Genomic DNA, 21204 nt, shown 5'->3' with positions numbered 1-21204 from the left:
ATACAGTCTATGGTCATTACCAAGCTGGTGGACTGCGTTTGACTGCCACCTAATGGTGCAAACACCACATAACAGCACGATGTGGAGTTGGACATGTCCTGACCGCTAGCTGAAGTACTATGAAGAGAAAAGGCTTTATTTAATTACGAAGCGTATGGTCTCGTCGAGACCTTCGGAGCTTGAGCTGAACAATAACTTAAGATGTTTACATGAAGATAGCAGGCGGTTGTCGCTTTCTTTTTACTGACTGACTGGCCTGACTTGTGGAGCAGGGCTGCCTTATTAGCCAGTCAAGATGGACACCGCTGAGGAAGGTAGCTATGTTAAAACTTGATTAACTTGTACGCTTTAACTGGTGAATAAATATACTAACATTGTCTGTATCACACTCAAACCACCATGTCACGGCTGCCAGTGGGAATGCATGCGCCTACATTTCCTTTCACTTTGACCGAGGTTCACTAGAATTCTAGAAACCGCTAGCCAATTAGCATAAGCTAGCCAGCTACCTAGCTTCAACTTACACCCGTTAGCTATCAGCTGTTGTAAAGTCAGCAACGTTAGGTTTCTGTTTGCGTTCACTTTAACTTACGTTGTATTGTCCACAAATATATTGTGTGACATCTTAGAAGACAGCAGTTTTGCATTAAAGTAATTAATAGCTTATTATTAACGTCGGCAACACATTAGTATCGTTTAAAACAACCGTTATTACGTATAGTATCATAACTAACCTAGTTTACGTTACATTCACACACTGGGTTGACCTGCCACGTTGACCAATACTCGTGTTACAATGTAGAATACAATCTAATTGACATTCTAAAACCTACAGTTGTAATCTTACTATTGTCATTCCGGGTACGTTTAAACAACACATTTACTCTGAGCACTATTTATGCTTTAAATGCATTACAGCCATTCGTTTCTGCGCTCACACTTTGTGATATAGTGCACTAGTTAATATGAGTATAGCTTAATAAGTCAGTCAAAACATACTCATGGCATCCCCACATGTCTTATGCTCTTTACCCTGGGCTAATTATAGTCATTTTATTTTGGTCATCCAGTGACACAGGTAATCCAAGGATTGCAGTTTGCCCTACTGTCATTGACCTACAAATGCTATCACAAATGTTTTAGTTGCAAGTCCTGAAACCATTGGGAGAGAAAAGTTTATGCAGAAAGCTTGCATGGTCTTACAATTATTTTCAACTTTTGCAATTAAAGGTATGTCATGAGTTTAGTTTAAGGCAAATTACTACTGCATTTACTTGCACTATGGTATCACATGCACTTTATTCATTGTACTATTTTACTTATTTCTTTGTTCTAAGTATATTGTATATGGCACTGTTAGCCTGGGACTTAAGATTGTCATTACAACTACACTGTAGCTATGTGCCTATGACTGTAAAAACTTTACATTTTGATCTGTAGATAAAAATGCAACATGCCAAGTTTATGAAATGAAATATTTCAGGAGTATGATTTCATGTTATGATGTTGTGTACCTACAGCGGACATCTGTCGGGTATGTAGGTCGGAGGGTAGTCAGGACAAGCCCCTCTTCCACCCCTGTGTCTGTACTGGCAGCATCAAGTTTATCCATCAAGAATGGTACGTCCAGTGACCCAAGTTACATTTAAAAGTGTATTGTTTGTTTATTTTCCTTTGCCTTTTCTCTGCCTAAAAGGTTGCTATCTGTTTAGATTTCCAAGCTGTCAATCTGTTAAATGTTGTTGTAGTGTATTCCAACATGAGGAAATCATTCTCTAAGTTAGAAATAAGCAGGGACTCAAACACAGACATAACTCTACTTCTGGAATGTACCCGAATACAATTTAGAAGTAGTTACACAACTGAAAACAATATTAACTACCATATTCACAAGAACATGAAAAAGTTGTTGGACTTTAATGCAGTGATCAAAACTCTTGTTTCTATAGGATTAAGCGAGTTAACTCAATATGTCTCCTTCTTTTCACAGCTTACTGCAGTGGTTGAAACACAGCAGAAAAGAATACTGTGAATTATGCAAACACAGGTTTGCATTTACACCAAGTAAGTTGTTTGGTGGTGAATTGGATCATTACACAAAAAATGTATTAACTTGTGGTTTTGACTTATGACAATTTTTCCCCCTCACTTCCACCATCTGTCTTTTACCTCTCCTGTTCTCTTTCTCCAGTTTACTCTCCAGACATGCCATCCCGCTTGCCTGTCCAGGACATCTTTGCAGGGCTGGTCACCAGTATTGGAACAGCCATCAGATACTGGTTCCATTATACACTGGTGGCCTTTGCCTGGCTAGGGGTGGTGCCTCTGACAGCGTGTAAGTCACACTCCTTTTTGTTGTTTGTGTTGTGTTTTTTAGATTTTATTCAGTGTCAAACAAACAGATAATTCCAATAAAATTTGAGAATTTGGATCATAGTTTTAAGTTTTTACAGTAGATGTCACTGTAAGAAATACTTTTCTGATTGTTGTTTTTTATACAGGTCGTATCTACAAGTGTTTATTTACCGGCTCTGTGAGCTCTCTCCTTACGCTGCCATTAGATATGCTTTCAACGTAAGTTTGCGTTTTCTTTCCCCTTCTTTCTAAAACTGTATTCTGTATGTTGTAAGTCTCCATATATTTTGTACCCTGGAGTTCCATCAAGAAGATTAAGATTTGATTGGTGTTTCCTTAGTTTCCCTATACTCAATCCCCCATATTTTATTTTGTTCAACTCTAACAAAGTAATCTGTTAAATAGTTTTGATATCACTGGTCAAATCATAATGTTTCTTCTCTTCCTCACAGGCAAAACCTGCTTGCTGACTGCCTCCAGGGCTGTTTTGTGGTCACTTGCACGCTGTGCGCCTTCATCAGCCTGGTGTGGCTTAGAGAGCAAATAGTCCACGGTGGCGCTCCTCAATGGTTAGAGCAGAATCAACAGCCTCTGGTTCCTAACCAGCAGAACGGCCCTGCAGCAGCTAATGAGGTGAGTTCAGTTTCACAATAATTGCCAAAATGGTAATCATTACTATATTCAGTGTTGAGTCGCTGTTATTGTGTGTGTGTGGTGTGTATGAGTGTGAGGAGCGGAGCCCCGCCCTTCAGAAACAGAGTGGAGGACAGAATGCGCACAGCAATGCTGTGGACACTGAAACATGCACATATATTGGATAAATAACATAAGTGTTTAGTTTATTTAATAAAAGAGCACATGTTCAATGTGAAAAGTGACCGTAGATAGATTATTTCAGTTTGGATTTGGCGCTATATATATATATATATATAAAAATTAATTAAACACCTTGAATTTCAGGGGGGGCGCAGGGCTCCGTTAGGGTGACGCAGCGCCCCCCCAAGACAATGGTTGGGGAAACACTGGCACTATTTGCTTTGTCGGAAATTAATGAAGCATTTTTTGTGAGAAAACAAAATTGTGATTGAGATTAATATAATTAGTATTTACTGCTGATGCACGCAATGGCAAAGAAAGTTTCATTTCTGTATTTAATAAGTCAGTTTGAGTTAGTTATTAACCTTATTTGATCGCGTCAGATAAAGCCAACCTCAGCCTCTCAGCAAAAATGTTGTTTGTTATCTCATGATTCTTCAGGTTCCTGGTGCTAACGCTGGCGTCAACGCAGAGGCTGCCGCAGAAGCCCCGGCCCCTGCAGACCCCGCCCCAGACGGGCTGCCTCCCGCCGACCCACCTGAAGCTGGCAGAGATGAAGCCGAACTTGACGACGAGGATGAGGACGATGATGGGGAGGAAGACGAAGAGGGGGACGATGAGGAAGGCAGGGAGGAGGACGCTGCTGATGCCAATAACGGAGGACAAGGTCGGTGTCGATGTAAAAACATAGACTAGGCCCAGAGGATGTAAAACTTATGAAATATTATGCAGCTATATGGCCAGTTTAAATAGATAAAAAAATAGATAAATGTCTCTAAACAATGGTTTTAAGATTGAGTACATGTAAACTATGTCGGAACCAGTGTTTTTGACAGACCTGTTTTAACTGCACATCACAGGTGTTGCTTACTGTTTCAGTTGTTTCTGATTTATCTTTCGCAGAAGATTTGAACTGGAATGCCCTGGAGTGGGACCGCGCAGCAGAGGAGCTAACCTGGGAGAGGGTGGGAGACTATTATTTGTCCATACTGTATGTCTCCAGCCACCCTCCCAAAAAATGGTGTATTGTAGCAAAACTACAAAAGCAAAGTATAATGCCTGGTGCACACTACAGGAATTTCAAATCCTAAATGATATTAAAAGAATCCGAATCAGAAACGGGTTTATTGCCAGGTAGGTTCACACATACGAGGAATTTGACGCATGGTGCATACATAAAATATGAAACAAAGAATCTCCATATAAAACAAAAAATCTAATATAAAACAAAACATCTTTAAGGACACTATAATAAAATATAGTTAAATAGCGTAGGGCACCACAGCCTGAAAGACAGGTTTTTTATATTTTAACCGTAAGAATGTACACACTGAATAATTTATACTAGACGCAGGACCACACACACTTTTATTATGCACAATTATTTTAGGGTAATAAAAAAAAACGTTCTGTGACAGGAAATATACATCTCGAGCAGTTAAAGGTGGGGTAGGTAAGTTTGAGAAACCGGCTCGAGATACACTTTTTGTTATATTCCATGGAATGCTCTTAACATCCTGATAGCAATGAATATCTTAAGTGCTTTGACAAAAAATACATAAAAAAATGTCATCTGTGGAAGCCGTAGCGCTGTAAAAAGCACGACCAATCATTTTAGCCGGCCCGAGTGCCGATTTTCGGGACTCGACTCGGACTCGCGCACTGATTGGTGCGACTCGGACTCGTGAATTATCGCATACGCTGACTTGGACTCGGACTCGTGAATTTCCCCCCCCACAATGACTCGGACTCGACTTGCACATTGACGCTCCGACTTGGACTCGGACTAGAGCAACATTTTTCTGGAGTCTCATGTCCTCTATCCTGGCGTGTGTACCTGCGAGGCGAGTTCACGTACTGGGCCCCTCTATTCCAGTCTAAAGATGTCTAGAGACACATCCCGCATTGTGCTGTATGCTTCCACACATTCTGCTTCCACATTGGAAAAGAGCAGCGCAAAATGCTCGTTATGTGGAAACAATATTGAAGAGAAGGCTCCGTAACACATTACTCTAAGGATCGAGTTCAGACATATAGGCTGTCTTGAACACTATCATCAGAGTAACGTGATCTAATCAATAAATAAAGATTCAGCCGATAACACGAAAGCACATGGCTACTGAACATGCAGAATGACATCATTTTGCATGCTAAGTAGCCATGTGCTTTCTGGGGCTAAATCTTTATCAGTAAACCGATTTACCCTAAAAGTTCCTTCAAAATAAGAGTCCCGATCTTATTACTATCAAATAAAAGTGCAAAACGAAAACTTTACCATAGGAAAATATTGGCATACAAATATCACTTCTCTAAAAGGTAACTCATTTTAAATATAGTTTATTTATATATAATAATATTAGTATTAAGCTTTATATTTGTATAGCACCTATTACAAGAATTGTAGCCAAACTCGCTTCACAACAGTTCAATAGACAGATTAGTATAACATGACAGGATAACAGCAATGTAGAGGAGCAGCTACATTTCAACACATATATCCACGAAGATTAATATATGAAGACTTGTGACTCGGACTCGACTCGGACACTCCTTGGGTGACTCAGACTTGGACTCGGACTCGAATACAGGTAATGATGACTCGGACTCGACTCGGACACTCCTTGGGTGACTCAGACTTGGACTACGACTCTCCCTTGGTGACTCCGACTTGGACTCGGACTCGAAGAGTGGTGACTCGAGAGTGACTTGAACTCGTGAATTGGTGACTTGACTACAACACTGGTAGCATGTTTATGTACTGTATATGTATTACAAAGCATCATTATGACATTATTTTCTGTTTGTGTTCCAGATGCTTGGGCTGGATGGCTCTTTAGTTTTTTTGGTAAGTGCTCATCCTTTCTTCTTCCACACACAGTTTAAAGTCACCCTTAGAGGCAGATTCTGGTACATTTTTTTTTGAAAATGTATCATCCCACAATTACTCCCATGAAGCCCTTTACGATATAGTTAACATGTCAAATGAATATTAAATTCAATTGTGGGACTTCTTGGACCTTTTAGTACTGAACAAACAATAAAAAATACATAAAAAATATGAAGAAAACCGATTATGGAATATCTTTTATAACACCCGCCATCAGGTGTGCCGCGTGAATAGCACATCTTGTCAATGCAAACAGACCGTTATAGCACCGTTATAATTAATGTTAAACCTGAGATTCGACTACAGAACAAATACATAATAGAATAAAGGTCATGAGATCTCGGCATTGCACAAACAAACAAATCTCATCTTTAAAATCAACATTTATCTTCACTGGTGAGAGAAAACAAATCCCATCACAGTTCATTTGTGGGACTTTTACCTTTCTAGTATTGAACAAACAATGAAAAATACATAAAATATGAAGAAAAACGATTATGCAATCTAATTTATAACACCCGCCATCACGGGCCACGGACTCACTTTTAAAATTAATAAAAAAAATGTAAAACATTTTTTTTTATAAAAGTATCAAAACCGGATCTGATTTCGGTACGGAATACCGTAGCCACCAGTAACCGGTATTTCGGTGATACCGGTATGCATCCCTACTGTATACTGGAATTTCCTTTCAACAACCTCAATGGAATTATATTTTGATATACACAGGTGTCATTGTGTGTTTGAATTGTTTAACATTGACTGAGACGCTTGTGTGTGTGTGTTTCTCCTGTAGGAGCATGTGTTCTGGGTGGTGTCTCTCAACACCCTCGTCATCCTCGTCTTTGGTGAGACTTCGTTATACCTATACTTTCACAAATCCAATTTCAACAGGGATAACAAATGCTCTCATTCTGATCCATCATATTAATGTTGTACCATTCTTAAATGTATTTATAAAGAAAATAAATATGATTTTATTGTCTCCACTAAACCACAGATCCTAACAAAGCCTTCGTATTTTCCTCTAGCTTTTTGCCCATATCACATTGGCCATTTCTCCGTGGTTGGACTGGGCTTTGAAGATTATGTAAGTGCATCTGGGGGGTATTTATATTATTCAAATGAACTACTAGAAACTAGGTTTTCTATGCAGTGATGACATTTTTTTAAATGATATATGGTTCCAGATCAAAGCTTCACACTTCGATGGACTCGTCACCACCATACTGGGGTACATCCTCCTGGCTGGAAATCTCATACTCTTCCATGTATCCTCTTCAAACACAACAATAAAAAATGTTCATGAAATGACCCAAAAGTATTCCTCAGACACTTTAGGTACTGTATGATCGGTAAACTGTTGTTTGATGTTAGTGCATATTTGTTCAATATTTCTTTATTTTATCTACTTTCTAATGTGAGTGTTGCCATACAGGAAGCCAACAGCTAATGTCAGGTGTCTGTTTTGTCTCCAGGAGTTTGTATATTAATACTTACTTATTAGAATGATATATAAACTAAATGCTATTAACTTAAGATGGTGGTGTTAGTCCTTAACTCGCCCTCTTCAGGCGTTTGCTTCATTAGTAAGGTTCCAGCGATGCAGACGTCTCGTGGGTGTCTTCTACATCGTCGTCAAGGTAAATTAAAGATTCAAGATTGGGATGTTTACAAACATCTTCTTTTTTTTTTAATCAAATTTGGAAAGCTTTCAGGCAAAAAACATAATTAGGTAAATTATGATTACACGACCAAATCATGAAAACAGAAACTTAATTGCTTTGTTTTTTGTTACATGTTGCAGGTTTCCTTGCTGGTTGTCATGGAGATAGGCTTGTTCCCGCTGATTTGTGGCTGGTGGCTCGACATTTGCTCACTGGTAAGACAATCATGCAGAGCAAACCCAGTGATATGTGCTGCCCCTTACTGACTAGGCAAACTAATGAAATGCAATCATGGCACTATTAACAAATGTGATCACAAACACCTCAAAATATCACATTTGTTCGGCAAATACCAGACTTTTATTTTGGTAATGAAAGCATAATTAAACCCATGTTCATTGCAGGAAATGTTTGATGCGACTCTGAAAGACAGGAAGCAGAGTTTCGACTCGGCCCCCGGTACCACCATGTTCCTCCACTGGCTGGTGGGCATGGTCTACGTCTTCTACTTCGCCTCCTTCATCCTGCTGCTCCGAGAGGTCAGTGGAGGACTTGGCCATGTGTTGCAACCTGTCTTAACTGTAAAACCCCTTTTATGTCTTATGAAATGTTTTGACATTTCTTTGTGGCTGCAGGTGCTCCGGCCCGGCGTGCTGTGGTTCCTGAGGAACCTGAACGATCCAGACTTTAACCCGGTGCAGGAGATGATCCACCTGCCCATCTACCGACACCTGCGCAGGTTCATCCTCTCTGTGGTCAGTGTAGTATCCTCCTGCTCTGCTCACTCTCAAACCTACTTCGGGCTAACCAGGCCCAGATCTATGTTTACTCTGATATGCTGTAATAGAGTAGAACATTTTCAAAACAAAATATTTAAAATAAAAAATGGTATCAGTAGAAGTTATTTATACAATATTTGATATCTTGTATTATTCCTTCTTACATACTGTATCTTGGTTATAATCGGTAGTAGTAGTCAACACCTGCATTGTTTTTGTTTTGTCTGCATTGCTACATTCTAGTCACATTGAAATCGATAACAAATGTAATGCCAATAACGCTTATTACTTGACTTGAAAATAATTGCCATCAAAATATACTTAAAGTGCAAAGATGACCAAAATCAAGCACATTTCAAAGAGGAGCAATCGATTTAAAGTGTAAAATGATGTTTATTGAGGTTAACTGACAGAAACTATAGAAATGAAAATCCATTGATGTGACGTATCCTCAGTAAGCATGAAAATAGGATTCGCGCAACGAATGCAGCCTAATGTGACTGGTTCCTCTGTGCGATAGAATGAGCAAACATTGATGTGTGTATTTCTCTAGGTGGTGTTTGGCTCCATAGTTCTGCTGATGCTTTGGCTTCCTATACGAATCATTAAACTGCTCTTCCCAAACTTCCTGCCCTACAACGTCATGCTTTACAGGTACAACGCTACATTGTCGTTTAACTCACAGTATTGCAAAGCTACAGTTGTATTTCCTGTCTATTCAGGCTTAACAAGAACAGGAAGCAGCTAGAAGAAATTAGCTTCTGCTGTTACTGGTTATATTGACAGTGTGTGAGAAACTGAAGTTTGGTTTATGTGTCGTCTCCACAGCGACGCCCCCGTCAGCGAGCTGTCGTTGGAGCTGCTGCTGCTTCAGGTGGTGCTGCCGGCGCTGCTGGAGCAGGGCCACACCCGCCAGTGGCTCAAACGCCTCGTCCACGCCTGGACCTTCACAACTGGATACATGCTGTAGGTCACACACACTGTAGTTTAGGAACAAATCAGAACAATGGCATGTAATGGGAGCCTGCTCTGATTAATACATTGAAGAAATTAAATATGACTTTGCCTGAATAAAGAAAAGTGATTAGTTTTAGTTTTGCTTTATATTCTGTGTACCATAATTGTTAACAACATATTGGCCACAGAGGAACAATCAGTGTTCATATAACGGGGGCAAATCAAGACCTCCAATAGTAATAAGACTCTAATGGCTCCCCACAGTGACCTTCACTCCTACCTGCTGGGAGACCATGAAGATGATGATGATGATAATCCAAACAACAACCCTCCCGATCGCCATAACAACAGGTTCCCTGGCCTGGGGGAGGGGCTTCACGCTGCCCATCAGGCCATTCTGCAGCAGGGCGGTCCTATCGGCTTCCAGGCGTACCACCGGCCCGTCGACTTCTCCCTCAAGGTGACTCACAGCATTATTTAATATCAAATACCAACAGAACCTTAAAAGGCCTTTAAAATAAATTAAATGAATGAATCTAAAAATATGGACTTAATTTGGATAAATAGTCAGAATTCTATTCTGTTCAGTTTTCCTGCACAGCTGACTTTCTTTGTTCCTTTGTGTTGTTAGATCGTCCTCCTGGTCGTCTTCATGTGTGTGACGCTGCTGCTGGCTAGTCTGCTCTGCCTCATACTGCCGGGTAAGTTTCTCTGCCTTCCACCTTTTTTCATTTCATTTCCAAGTAATTCCTCACCGCTCCTATCTAACACGTCTTCCCCCCCCTCTCTCCCAGTGTTTGCTGGCCGCTGGCTGATGTCGTTCTGGATGGGCAGCGCCATGGTTCACGAGCTGTACACGGCGGCCAGTGGCCTGTACATCTGCTGGCTGTCCATCCGAGCCGCCACCGTGGTGCTGTCCTGGATGCCCCAGGGGCGCACCATCATCCTGACCAAGGTCCACGAGTGGAGCCTCATGGTAAAAATGGCAAAAATAAGCTCTGCCGGTATTAGGGGCTGGGTCTACAAAGCGCCCTTTTTCTTCGTCTCTTCAAACATGTTTAATGAGGAGAGAGCGAATTCCCTCACATGCAGCCGCCTCACAAAAAAAGCATTCCACCCTGCGTCTTTTTTCTGAGTGTTCCTACGCAACATTAAGAAAAGTGCTGGTGACGTCACGATAAATTGGAGGACAAACTTGCCTTTACCAAGTCTTTTAGACTAGTTTTGTAACAAAGACAAAGAAGCTGTTGGCCGGGCAGGCACTGGTTGTACTTTTACTGTTTTCAACGAGTCGTTTTCTTTGTGCCAGCAAATGTTGCTCTGTGGACACAGGGCCTAATGTGGCAAATGGATGTTATTTTAATGTGATGTCTTGGTGCAAACAGATCCTAAAGACCCTCGTTGTGGCCGTGCTGTTGGCCGGGGTGATTCCTCTGCTGCTGGGTCTGCTGTTCGAACTGGTCATCGTCGCTCCTCTCAGAGTGCAGCTGGACCAGACGCCTCTCTTCTACCCCTGGCAGGTACGGCTAGAGTCTGTATGCATTTAAATATGAAACCACCTGATAGTATACATTTTACATTTTTCCTGCTTTCTCATCTTGGCATTTCAAATTCAATGTATGGAGTATGGAAACTTCATATTTGTGAATGAATGTCAGGCTCGATCAACTTTTTTCAAAATGTTCCTAATACATTCCAGTTTGACACCTTTTTTTTCTTAAGGCTGCTCATTTCAGACGGCCTCAGCGCAGTGTTACTGCCCTGAGGCCATACTGTTCGGACAACCCTCATTGTGTCTTGCTTAATTGATTGTGTGTCTGTGTGTGACAGGACTGGGCCCTGGGCGTGCTTCATGCTAAAATCATCGCTGCCATCACACTGATGGGCCCCCAGTGGTGGCTCAAAACCGTCATCGAGCAGGTCCGTCTCACATCCTTCCAGCTTTATTCAATTGTGAAACAAACTGAAACACTGACCTTTAAATACACTATGCGGATTATAAAAAGGAAATATTTGTTTTCATGATCCATTTAGTCCACTGTTTAATCAAAGATGTTTAAAGCTGTCGATAGAAGCAGATTCTAAGATGGAAATGTCACTTTCAAGCACAGAAGTATTTTAACTGGCATTGCAATGAAGTAAAGCAACCAATCAGCAGTTACTCCTCTTTTTCCTACAGGTGTACGCTAATGGTATCCGCAACATCGACCTCCACTTCATCTTGCGGGGTCTGGCGGCCCCCGTCATCTGCGTCCTGCTGCTGTCTCTCAGTGTTCCCTACACCATCTCTATAGGCATCACACCACTTCTTGGTGAGTCTATATGTATGTACACGCGTCTGTGTTGATCTACTGTGCGAGCTAAAGTGTAATTCGTATTTGTTTTGTCTTTCATTTACTATATAACATCAGTTCCTAGAGTAATGACGCGTCTCGTATTGCTCTGTAGGTGTGACACCAGAGATGCAGACGCTGGTGGAGCGGAGGATCTATCCCCTCCTGATGATGGTGGTCATTCTGTTGGCCGTCCTGTTCTTCCAGATACGACAGTTCAAACGCCTCTACGAGCACATCAAGAACGACAAGTCAGTATATTTTTTATAACATATAAAAAACAGTGAAGGCAAAGAAGCTCAAGGAGCTGTTTGATTCACGCATTTCCGCCAATAAGGCTCTGTGATAAGGCAACATATGTGTATATATATCGTAGGGATGTAACGATACCAAAAACTCACGGTGCGATATTGAATAATAAAGGAAAAGAAAAAATAATTCAATTTTTTTTTTCAATACACATTTTTTTTACTCGAAAAATGTTTCTTTATTAAATAATAAATCCGATTTGTACAGCATTTTAGTAGGATAGCAGTATTTTAAAGTGTCAACAACAAAGTGACAGTATCAGACTAGAACAAGAAAACCAGTGTTTTTGTGCCTACTGTACTAGTAGGCCTACTACCAAACAAAGTAGGCCTTTTCTTTGTGCCACTGCATCTCACAAATAAACAAGGACATTTAATAATCAGACCCTGCAATAAAATAAATCAAGTTTCACTTTACTTTTTCAAGAAACTCAACTCAAACTCACTAGTCACTCACTCAGACAGGTTTTTAGGAATATGAGAATGTCCACATTTCCAGGTATTTATAAGCTGGGATGTTTGGGCATTTACAATATCCCCTGCTCTGGAAAAAACTCTCTCGCTTGGTACTGATGTTGCTGGGACAGCAGTGGTCGCGTTAACCGAATATTTTATTTAACAATGACGGAAAAATCTGAAAGCAGTCTGTCATTTTGACAGATTAGAACAAACTCGGAACAGCGCCAACGTTTCCCCGCAGCGAGGCTCTGGTGTTATGCCGTGTTATGCATGCCCTCCAAAAGGAAATTATATAGTTTCCAAACCGTACTGTGCCGTACAGATCAACACATGTCTGGGAGGTTTTGCTTTACGCTGTGCGCGCTCCCGCGAGGTGCATGCACACACGGCATAATACCGCCCCCCCGGTTGACAGTTCATGAGCGTGCTCTCTCGTGAACTGTTCAGACCCGACGGGTAATAAGGGATTATGACGGATATTTTACGATTCTGTCTGTCAAAATGACGGACAGCGAAAAAGTCTAACGCCACCTCAGTGGGACGGAGAGATATGCTTTGGCCATGGGTGACAGCAGTGGGTCAAACTGTGCATTGTCTCCACCACTTCAAAAACAATACCGTTTTTGCCAAGAAGGTGAGGCTTATTGACAGAGATATAAATATACTGTTGGTACTTGTCAATGTCTCTAGGTGTGTAAATGTAGCCCTGTAAATACAATGTCCTTTTGTGTTCTGTTGTTTTATGTTCATGTTGTAACCTACTTGCTGCCATGTTGGACAGATCTCTCTTGGAAAATAGATCGATGATCTCAATGGGACCACCTGGTTCAATAAAGGTGTTTTTAAAAAACAATTTTTTAATTTTTCTTTTTAATCGCGGTAGATTTTGTCAGTCTCACGACGGTATTGGGACGTTTATTTACCGCGATATTCGGTATATCGTTACATCCCTAATATATCGTTACATCCCTAATATATCGTGATGTAGGGAAAGTCAGAATGCTCTTGACCATAAAGACTCCCGAGTCAGGCCGAGTTAAAAAGGGAACAAATGACTGGAATCTGGAGTTGCCAAATGAAAGTCAGTTACTAAAAAGCATCAGCACGTAGGATGTATTTTTAATAATGTATTTATTGGGCCAGCAATTAGACCCTTCCCCAGACAGAGCAGGGGATGGGTCTAAATGCTGGTTTTTGTGAAGCAGAATCTCTTCGCTCATTTATGATAGGAAGATGTGAAAAATAGTTTTACCCTGCATAATGCATACGCAACAGAGCACACTGTTTTGTTGAACTTCAGGCATGTGGGCAAAGTTTGTGGCCCAGGGGAAAAATATAAATAAAGGGATTTTACCAGTCTATAACATCAGAAAATAAAAAAGCCCTCTAACAAGAATAAAACAACATTTCAGCTTTACAACCAGCGAACACGTGCATGTACTTTACTAACGATGTTAAAAAAGGATTTGCTCACAACTTTTCCTGTTTCTCCAGATACCTGGTGGGGCAGTGTCTGGTGAATTATGAGCGCAAGAACGGCAGGAGGATGTCCACCTCCTCGCACAGCTCCCCCTCTTAAACGCTGGAGCTGACTCGCTCTGCACAGCGCTGAGATCTGAGTTTCCCTCAGCTCCCGTGGTGAAACTTTTTTTTATAGTTTGCTCCGTGCTTGGCTGTCAAATGCCAACTTCAAACAATCTCTAAACGTTCACCTGCAGCCTAGTCTTCTTATTCAATTACTGCTGTGAGACATTGAGGAGTGAAGACAAACAATTCTTCATGCAACATTTCAATTATGATGAGCTCATCACAAAAGCTGTGGACTGTCTGCCCTGTTTAATGTGTTTTTGTCTGAGCTGTCATTTTATAATTTTTTTAAATAGGTTTGAAGTAAGGTCAGTTGAGCACAGCTTTTACCTCAGATTGTTCTTCCCTTTGAATGCGTGTGGTGAAATGTCGTCCAGCTCACACAGAAGTGTCTCTTAATGGGACGTTTTTGACATTTCAGAGCTGCTGAGGCGATATTTGCACGGGAACGCCTCTGTGTTTCCGTTTCAATTGTTGATTCGTTTCAAATGACACCCTTCATCAAATTGAGGTTGTCAGTGATAATGAGGGACATGAAGATGTAGCATTGTGATTGTGATTTTTCTTTTTTTAGTGTTTTTTTAATTAATTTGTAGTGTTACATTTCTGGAGTGAGCTGTTAGAAGATAACAAGGAGTAAAGAAGGATCATTTTATTTGTTGACACTCTGGAAACAGCCGAGGAAATTTTTTTTCTTAAGATGTTCTCATTTTAAAAACAGTCTGGAATGTGTAGTACGTTCCTACAGGAGAGGAGAGGTCATTAAGTGAGGTTTTTTTACAAAAAATGTAACTGGAAAAACAGCCTCACAACATTTCTGCCTGTGTTACATCCAAGACTGACACTGATTTTACAGAAATATTTATTCTGATGGATGAAAAATATTGAAAAACGCTGAATTTCCCTGCGGAGAGAAAGTGAACTATACAGACTACTGCATGAATACTACTTACTCAAAAAACATTTCCACGTATGCAGACATAATTAAAACAACTCATAACATTTATAAATGATTGGCAGTTACATTTTCCTGTAAAACTATTTAGGCGACTTCTTGTTTACACAGTCGATTGCTTTTGATTGGATGAAGCAAATTGTTTCCTAGCAAATGCTTAATCATTACTGAGGTCTTCACTAGTTAAGACCTTCCTTATGTTTCACTGGTGCAACCTAATTTAGTAAACTACTTGGGTTTCAAATAATTATATAAGAAATTATGAAGGATTTTACACAATCAAGGAAAAGGGTTTAGCTGGTCCAACCCAGTCTTACCCATTTCCCCTGAAAGCTAATGTTTTTTTTCACCTTTCGCAGATTTGACCTGCAAGCCTCCTCTAAAGTCCGCTGCTCAGATTTTTACCAGCCTAAAATTATATATAAAAAGGAAAACCAAATGATAAAGTGGGGAAATCCTTAGTGGCTTATACGACTCTGAGAGCTAATGGCCAACTGAAGAACAATGTAGGAGAAAAAGAAACTGCCAAAACATGCATAGAAACAAGAGTGAATACAAATTACAAAGTTCTAAACAAGCTTCGTTAGATATTAAAGGGGTACTCTGGTATTTAGGATGTGACCATGTGTATATGACAGGAAACAGTCAACTCACTCAGCACAGTGTATGAAGATGGTTAGCTTAGCTTAACATCTGTAAATTGGAAAAAGAATAGCCTGGATCAGTTCACTAATTAAGGTGTTGTAAAAATCTTTTCACAAAGGGTTAGATGCTGGAATTATGTCTTGGCAGGGGGCACAAATAAAAAAGAAAATTGAGGTTTGGATCATTTCAGTTTTGATGGACACTTGGGTGATCCCAATGCAAGTTTCAGAACTTTCAGTCAGAAGTTATATTTCTAATCACTCTAAAATACAGGCATACATAGCATTGTTTAAATGAAAATAACAAGCATTAGCCATTTCTATCAAACTACCAATAGAAACAGTCACAGATCTTATTCTCCAACAGGTTCTTTCTTCTCCACTTTTATTTCTTAAGGGGGACAATAATGGTCTGGTTGTAAAGTTTAGCTTTTCTCATGCAATTGTTTGAATGTGTTGCTGCACTTTATACCAGAATCCATTGAAACACAATCAACACATTTGATTTCCCTCCCACTGACACACAAAGATAAATCAGTATTTCACTGTGGTGATTTTGCACAATGGGTTTGACTTAAAAGATTATCTGTTTTTGACACTGCATTTGTGTTTCATTAGGAGTTTAGCAAACAACCTGCTTTTCTATAGATATGGATTGTAAATGATGTTAACTTTAGTGCTGACGGCTGTAGTGCTGCTTTGTGGAATGCTCACATTAGATACATTACGCTATAAAGTGACCTTTAGGTATCTTCCTGAACTAAGCTGGACACTTCGCATTTTGGTCTTCAATTTCTAGAAGCAAATGATTTCTATTTTTATATGTGCAAAAGAAGGCAGTGGCATGTACTGTATCATAGAGGTATATGCTTTAAGGTCTATCAAATGTTGGTTCAGTAATATGAAGCAATAAAAACATTGTTGAAATTATTTTCAAGAGTTTCAGTTTTTTCCTTACATTAAGGGCAATAATATATTTTTGGCTTGGATCTGTGGATCCCAATGTTGTTGTTACGCCCACAAGGGGTTTGACATGTACAGTATGTCATGTTAAGAGTGGTGAGATGATTAGAGAAAGAAAGTGGAACTAATATTTCCTGCAACAAAGAATCCATGTTCTTTTATGACCTTGCTTTTTTTTCTCTTTGTAAATCATTAGATACGTATCCACATCCCTCAAAAATGGTTTTAAAAAAATATTGAATCTGCGAGGAAAAATTACTTGTATATTGTTACATTCCCCAAAACTTCACAGGGTAAGAGCAGCAACAAAAAGATAAACGGGAGGGAAAAAGAAAGTGAGAAAATGGAATTGTTTAAAGGGACCCTTTTTATCCTAATTTTCAGGTTCATGTTAGCAGAGCCCAGTCTGCCCTTGGTGAGGGTGGGGGGGAGGAGGAGGGTTGAGTGTGTGAGAAAGATACTCCCTCTGGCGTGAACTTTGGGATTTTAGCCTTTTAAAGGCCATTTACTTGCACAAAAACGTATATATATATTTTTAATTTATTCTACTAAATTCATACAAAGAATCAAATCAAGTTTTATTTATATAGCACATTTATAAACGATTTTTGGTCGAGCCAAAGTGCTGTACATATAATAAAAATAGCCTACAGTAGAGACACTTTACAGCAAATACAACAGCACAGATTGTTCAGAATATTAGTATGAGAAAAACGACACCCTCTATCCTTAGACCCTCACATCGTACAAGGAAAAACTTCCAGAGAAAACCCACAGTTTAAAGGGGAGAATGGGAGAAACCTCAGGGAGAGCAACAGAGTGATCCCTCTCCCAGGACGGACAGACGTGCAATAGATGCCGTGTGTAAATTGAAGAGATAATACATTTTACAGCATATAGACCGAATGTTAAGAAATGCATGTGTCTGTAATAAGAAGATGAATCCAAGAGGATGTCAGCTACAATCCTGTGGAAGCCATCAGGGAAGCAGCATGACGAGACCCAAGGCAGGACCGCAGAGACAGGTTCAGCCACGACCCGAAGTCCACGACTTAATCCAGAACTCAGCAGTGGCGAGCCGTCAGGGCCCTCTAGGCCTATGAGGGCCTAAGATATTCTAAAAAATAATATTTGAAAACATTAAAAAAAAACTTTTTTTTTAATATTTTGTTGTTACATTTTTCATTAATTTTACCAAAATAACTTGATTTAATTGTATTTAAAATAATATTTCCAAAGAAATAAATCCTTCGAATCTGCCTGTTCAGTTTGTTGGAATGTGAAGGGTTAAATGCCGTCTCTGCGAGTTATGTGAAGACGGGAGAGCTTGGTCCCTCTCTACATTCACAGAGGGCCCGCTATAGTAACTCAACGAGAGAGTAATGTCAAATGACAGTACAATTGACCAATCATATCTTCCCTTCCCTCTAAATGGGCGGGCTTTATTTTCGCGGACTTTATGACATCAAAAAGACAGACTACACCTTATCATCCACATGAAAATCCTGTGGAGCGATTCAACAGAACCCTTCTTGCAATATTGGGAACACTTGAAGGAGACAAAGTCAAATGGAAGGATTTTGTGCAACCCCTCGTTCATGCATATAATTGCACAAAATCCCTCCATTTGACTTTGTCTCCTTCTTCAAGTGTTCCCAACATTGCAAGAAGGGTTCTGTTGAATCGCTCCACAGGATTTCCACGTGGATGATACGGTGTAGTCCTTGTCTTTTTGATGCTTCGAAGTGAGCAAAGCTCTTTGATCAGGGTTGACTCAAAATCCCGACCCTGGTCGCTATGCAATCGTTCAGGAAATCCATAGTGGATGAAAAAGTTGTTCCATAGAGCTTTTGCTACCGTCTTTGCTTTTTGATCTGCTGTAGGAACTGCAACAGAATATTTTGTGAAATGATCCGTTATGACCAAGATGTCCTTGGTTCCTCTTCCATCTGGCTCAAGGGAAAGGTAGTCCATGCATACTATCTCCAAAGGGCGGCAAGTTCTTATATTCACCAGTGGAGCATTCCTTTCAGCTCGTGCCTTTCTCCTGACACACCTCTCACAAGTCCTGATTTTTTCATTGACATCTACGGCCATCCGTGGCCAATAGAATCGGGCACGAACTAAGTCAAGGGTTCTCTCCACACCCATGTGCCCAACAGCATCGTGGAGGCTTTCAAGTGATGTTTTGCTCTGACTCTTTGGAAGGACAAGCTGATAGGAAGGTTCTCCTTGGCTGATGCGTTTTCTGTATAAGACTCCATCGATCATGACCAATTGGTCCAATACTCTCAACATCAGCTGGACTTCTCTGTCTTCCCGCTGCCTTGTTCTGTATGTCAGACGGTTTCCTGAATTCAAGACGACAATTACTCTACTGATGATTTGATCTTGTCCCTGTTCACGTACCCAGTCTTCAAGTGACATTTGTGGCAATGTACAGGACCCAAGCACATCAGTTTGACGGAAACCTGCTGGTATGGCAGTGCCATCAATTGCCAGGCACTCAATAGGTACAGGCTGGATTGCTCCTGGATCTGCACCTGAAGACAACTGATGCCTCAGACACACAGCCTTCACAGCTCCACTTGAGAAATCAGTTCCTTTGTCATTTTTCAGGAACTGAGCAATGAACCTCTCAATGCGGTTATCCTCATCCTCAGTACTGAAATCCACTGTGTCTTGGTCATGAGGATGTGGACGTCTGGAAAGAGCATCTGCATCTTGGTTCTTTTTCCCAGCTCTGTACTGGATATTAAAGTCAAAGCTGGAAAGAGCAGCCAACCAACGATACCCTGCTGCATCAAGTTTTGCAGACGTCAATATATATGTGAGCAGGTTGTTATCTGTCATGACTGTGAATTTTGCTCCATATAGATAATCGAAGAACTTCTCTGTAACAGCCCACTTAAGAGAGAGGAATTCAAGTTTATGTGCAGGATATCTTCGCTCACATTGGGAGAGTCCCCGGCTTGCATAGGCAACCACTCTCAATTTGCCTTCCTGCTCCTGATACAAGGCGGCACCAAGGCCATTGATGCTTGCGTCGGTGTGCACAATGTATGGTTTCTTGGCGTCTGCAAAACCAAGAATAGGAGCTGTAGTGAGCATGTGAATGAGAGTGTTGAATGCATCCTCGGCTGCTGATGTCCATTTGTCATTGAAGGGCTTTTTGAAATCCACACACTTTGAGTTTCGGCATGAGGAGGTGGACTTTCGCTTTGGTGGCAGGTACCCAGCTGTTAAGTCATTGAGGGGTTTTGCAATTTTGGAGTAGTCCTTTATAAACCTCCTGTAATATCCAGCAAAACCAAGAAAAGACTTGAGTTCCTTGATGTTATTGGGCCTGGGCCAGGTAGTAAGGGCCGCTATCTTGGCTGGGTCCATTTCCACTCCTTTTTCTAAAACAACATGGCCTAGATATTTGACAGATGTCCTGAAGAATTGACATTTCTTTGGTGAAAGCTTTAAGCCATATTCCTTCAGCCTGTTTAGTACTCTCAGAAGTCGGTCCTCATGTTCCTCGAGTGTGGCAGAGAAAACAATGACGTCGTCAAGAAAGACTAAGGCTTCACTCAAGTTCATGCTACCCACACACTTTTCCATTACTCTTTCAAAAGTACTGGGAGCATTTGTTACTCCCTGCGGCATTCTGTTAAACTCCCAGAATCCCATAGGTGTCACAAAAGCTGTCTTGAACTTGTCTTCCTCCTCCATCTCCACCTGATAATAGCCAGATTTAAGGTCCATAATAGAGAACCACTTGGACCCTATTAAGGCTGAGAAAGCTTCCTCAATGTTGGGCAAAGCATATGCATCTTTGATGGTTTGTCGGTTCAGTTTACGGTAGTCGATGCACAACCTGATTTCACCATTCTTTTTCTTCACCACAACAATTGGAGAAGCAAAGGGGCTCTCTGATTCACGGATTATGTTAGCTTCTTGAAGTTCTTTTAAATGAAGCCTGACAGCCTCATAATCAGAAGGATGGATCGGTCTGGGTCTTTGTTTAAAGGGAGATGGGTCTGAAAGGCGGATTTGATGTTTGATCTCAGTAGTATGACCATAGTCGAGATCACTATGTGAAAAGGCTTCTGACGCTGCATTTAACTTCTTGGTGATTCTCTCCTTCCACTCTTCAGACAAAGGAGAGTCAGCAAAGTCAAAGGTAAGTGTACTAGAATCAGATACATTCATAGTGTTGCAGGTTGCAGAAGCTGATGCAGGATGAGATGGTTCACTTGATGTAGCTTTAGCATCATGTGATGGTAATGATGACACAGCTTTGGTAAGAGCGAGCTCAGCAATGGTGTGACCTGCAGGTACTGTGATGTCCCTTGCAGTCTCATTTTTTACCAGAACAGGCACCTTGAAGGATGGACATGATGGACTTGTCATGATGTAACTGCAAAAGAAGAGACCACCAGGTAAGTTCGACTGAGGGGGCTCAACCAAGAGTGTCACATCTGCTGCTACAGGGACATGTCTGGCATA

At 40.7% G+C, this 21204-nt stretch overlaps 1 protein-coding gene across 2 annotated transcripts; it reads left to right on the top strand.

Annotated features, from left to right (window-relative positions):
• The first annotated feature begins 62 nt into the window (after window positions 1-62).
• LOC117462007 (E3 ubiquitin-protein ligase MARCHF6-like) lies at window positions 63-16677 on the top strand. 2 transcript variants are annotated; one of them, XM_034104031.2, is made up of 26 exons: window positions 63-314; window positions 1521-1620; window positions 1991-2064; window positions 2192-2335; window positions 2502-2574; window positions 2808-2988; window positions 3613-3838; window positions 4078-4136; window positions 5984-6016; window positions 6855-6906; window positions 7090-7148; window positions 7249-7329; window positions 7633-7701; window positions 7866-7940; window positions 8130-8264; window positions 8361-8480; window positions 9058-9158; window positions 9333-9470; window positions 9726-9921; window positions 10093-10162; window positions 10256-10437; window positions 10847-10981; window positions 11292-11381; window positions 11641-11773; window positions 11910-12045; window positions 14056-16677. In XM_034104031.2, the coding sequence occupies exons 1-26, from the start codon at window positions 296-298 to the stop codon at window positions 14138-14140; spliced, it is 2766 nt and encodes a 921-aa protein (XP_033959922.1). In that variant the 5' UTR covers window positions 63-295; the 3' UTR covers window positions 14141-16677. The 2 variants fall into 2 exon arrangements, with proteins under 2 accessions (XP_033959922.1, XP_033959921.1); XM_034104030.2 differs by having other exon boundaries at window positions 4075-4136.
• Window positions 16678-21204: the final 4527 nt, after the last annotated feature.

Source organism: Pseudochaenichthys georgianus, chromosome 17, assembly GCF_902827115.2.
Source record: "Pseudochaenichthys georgianus chromosome 17, fPseGeo1.2, whole genome shotgun sequence".
NCBI classification, from domain to species: Eukaryota; Metazoa; Chordata; class Actinopteri; order Perciformes; family Channichthyidae; genus Pseudochaenichthys; species Pseudochaenichthys georgianus.
The sequence above is the reverse complement of the archived record's forward strand: the minus strand, read 5'-3'. Positions and strand labels throughout refer to the sequence as shown.

Coding starts and splice junctions, on each gene's coding strand:
- LOC117462007 (XM_034104030.2), top strand. Junction 7,941..8,129: donor GGCTCGACATTTGCTCACTG/GTAAGACAATCA, acceptor TGTTCATTGCAG/GAAATGTTTGATGCGACTCT. Junction 11,774..11,909: donor AGGCATCACACCACTTCTTG/GTGAGTCTATAT, acceptor ATTGCTCTGTAG/GTGTGACACCAGAGATGCAG.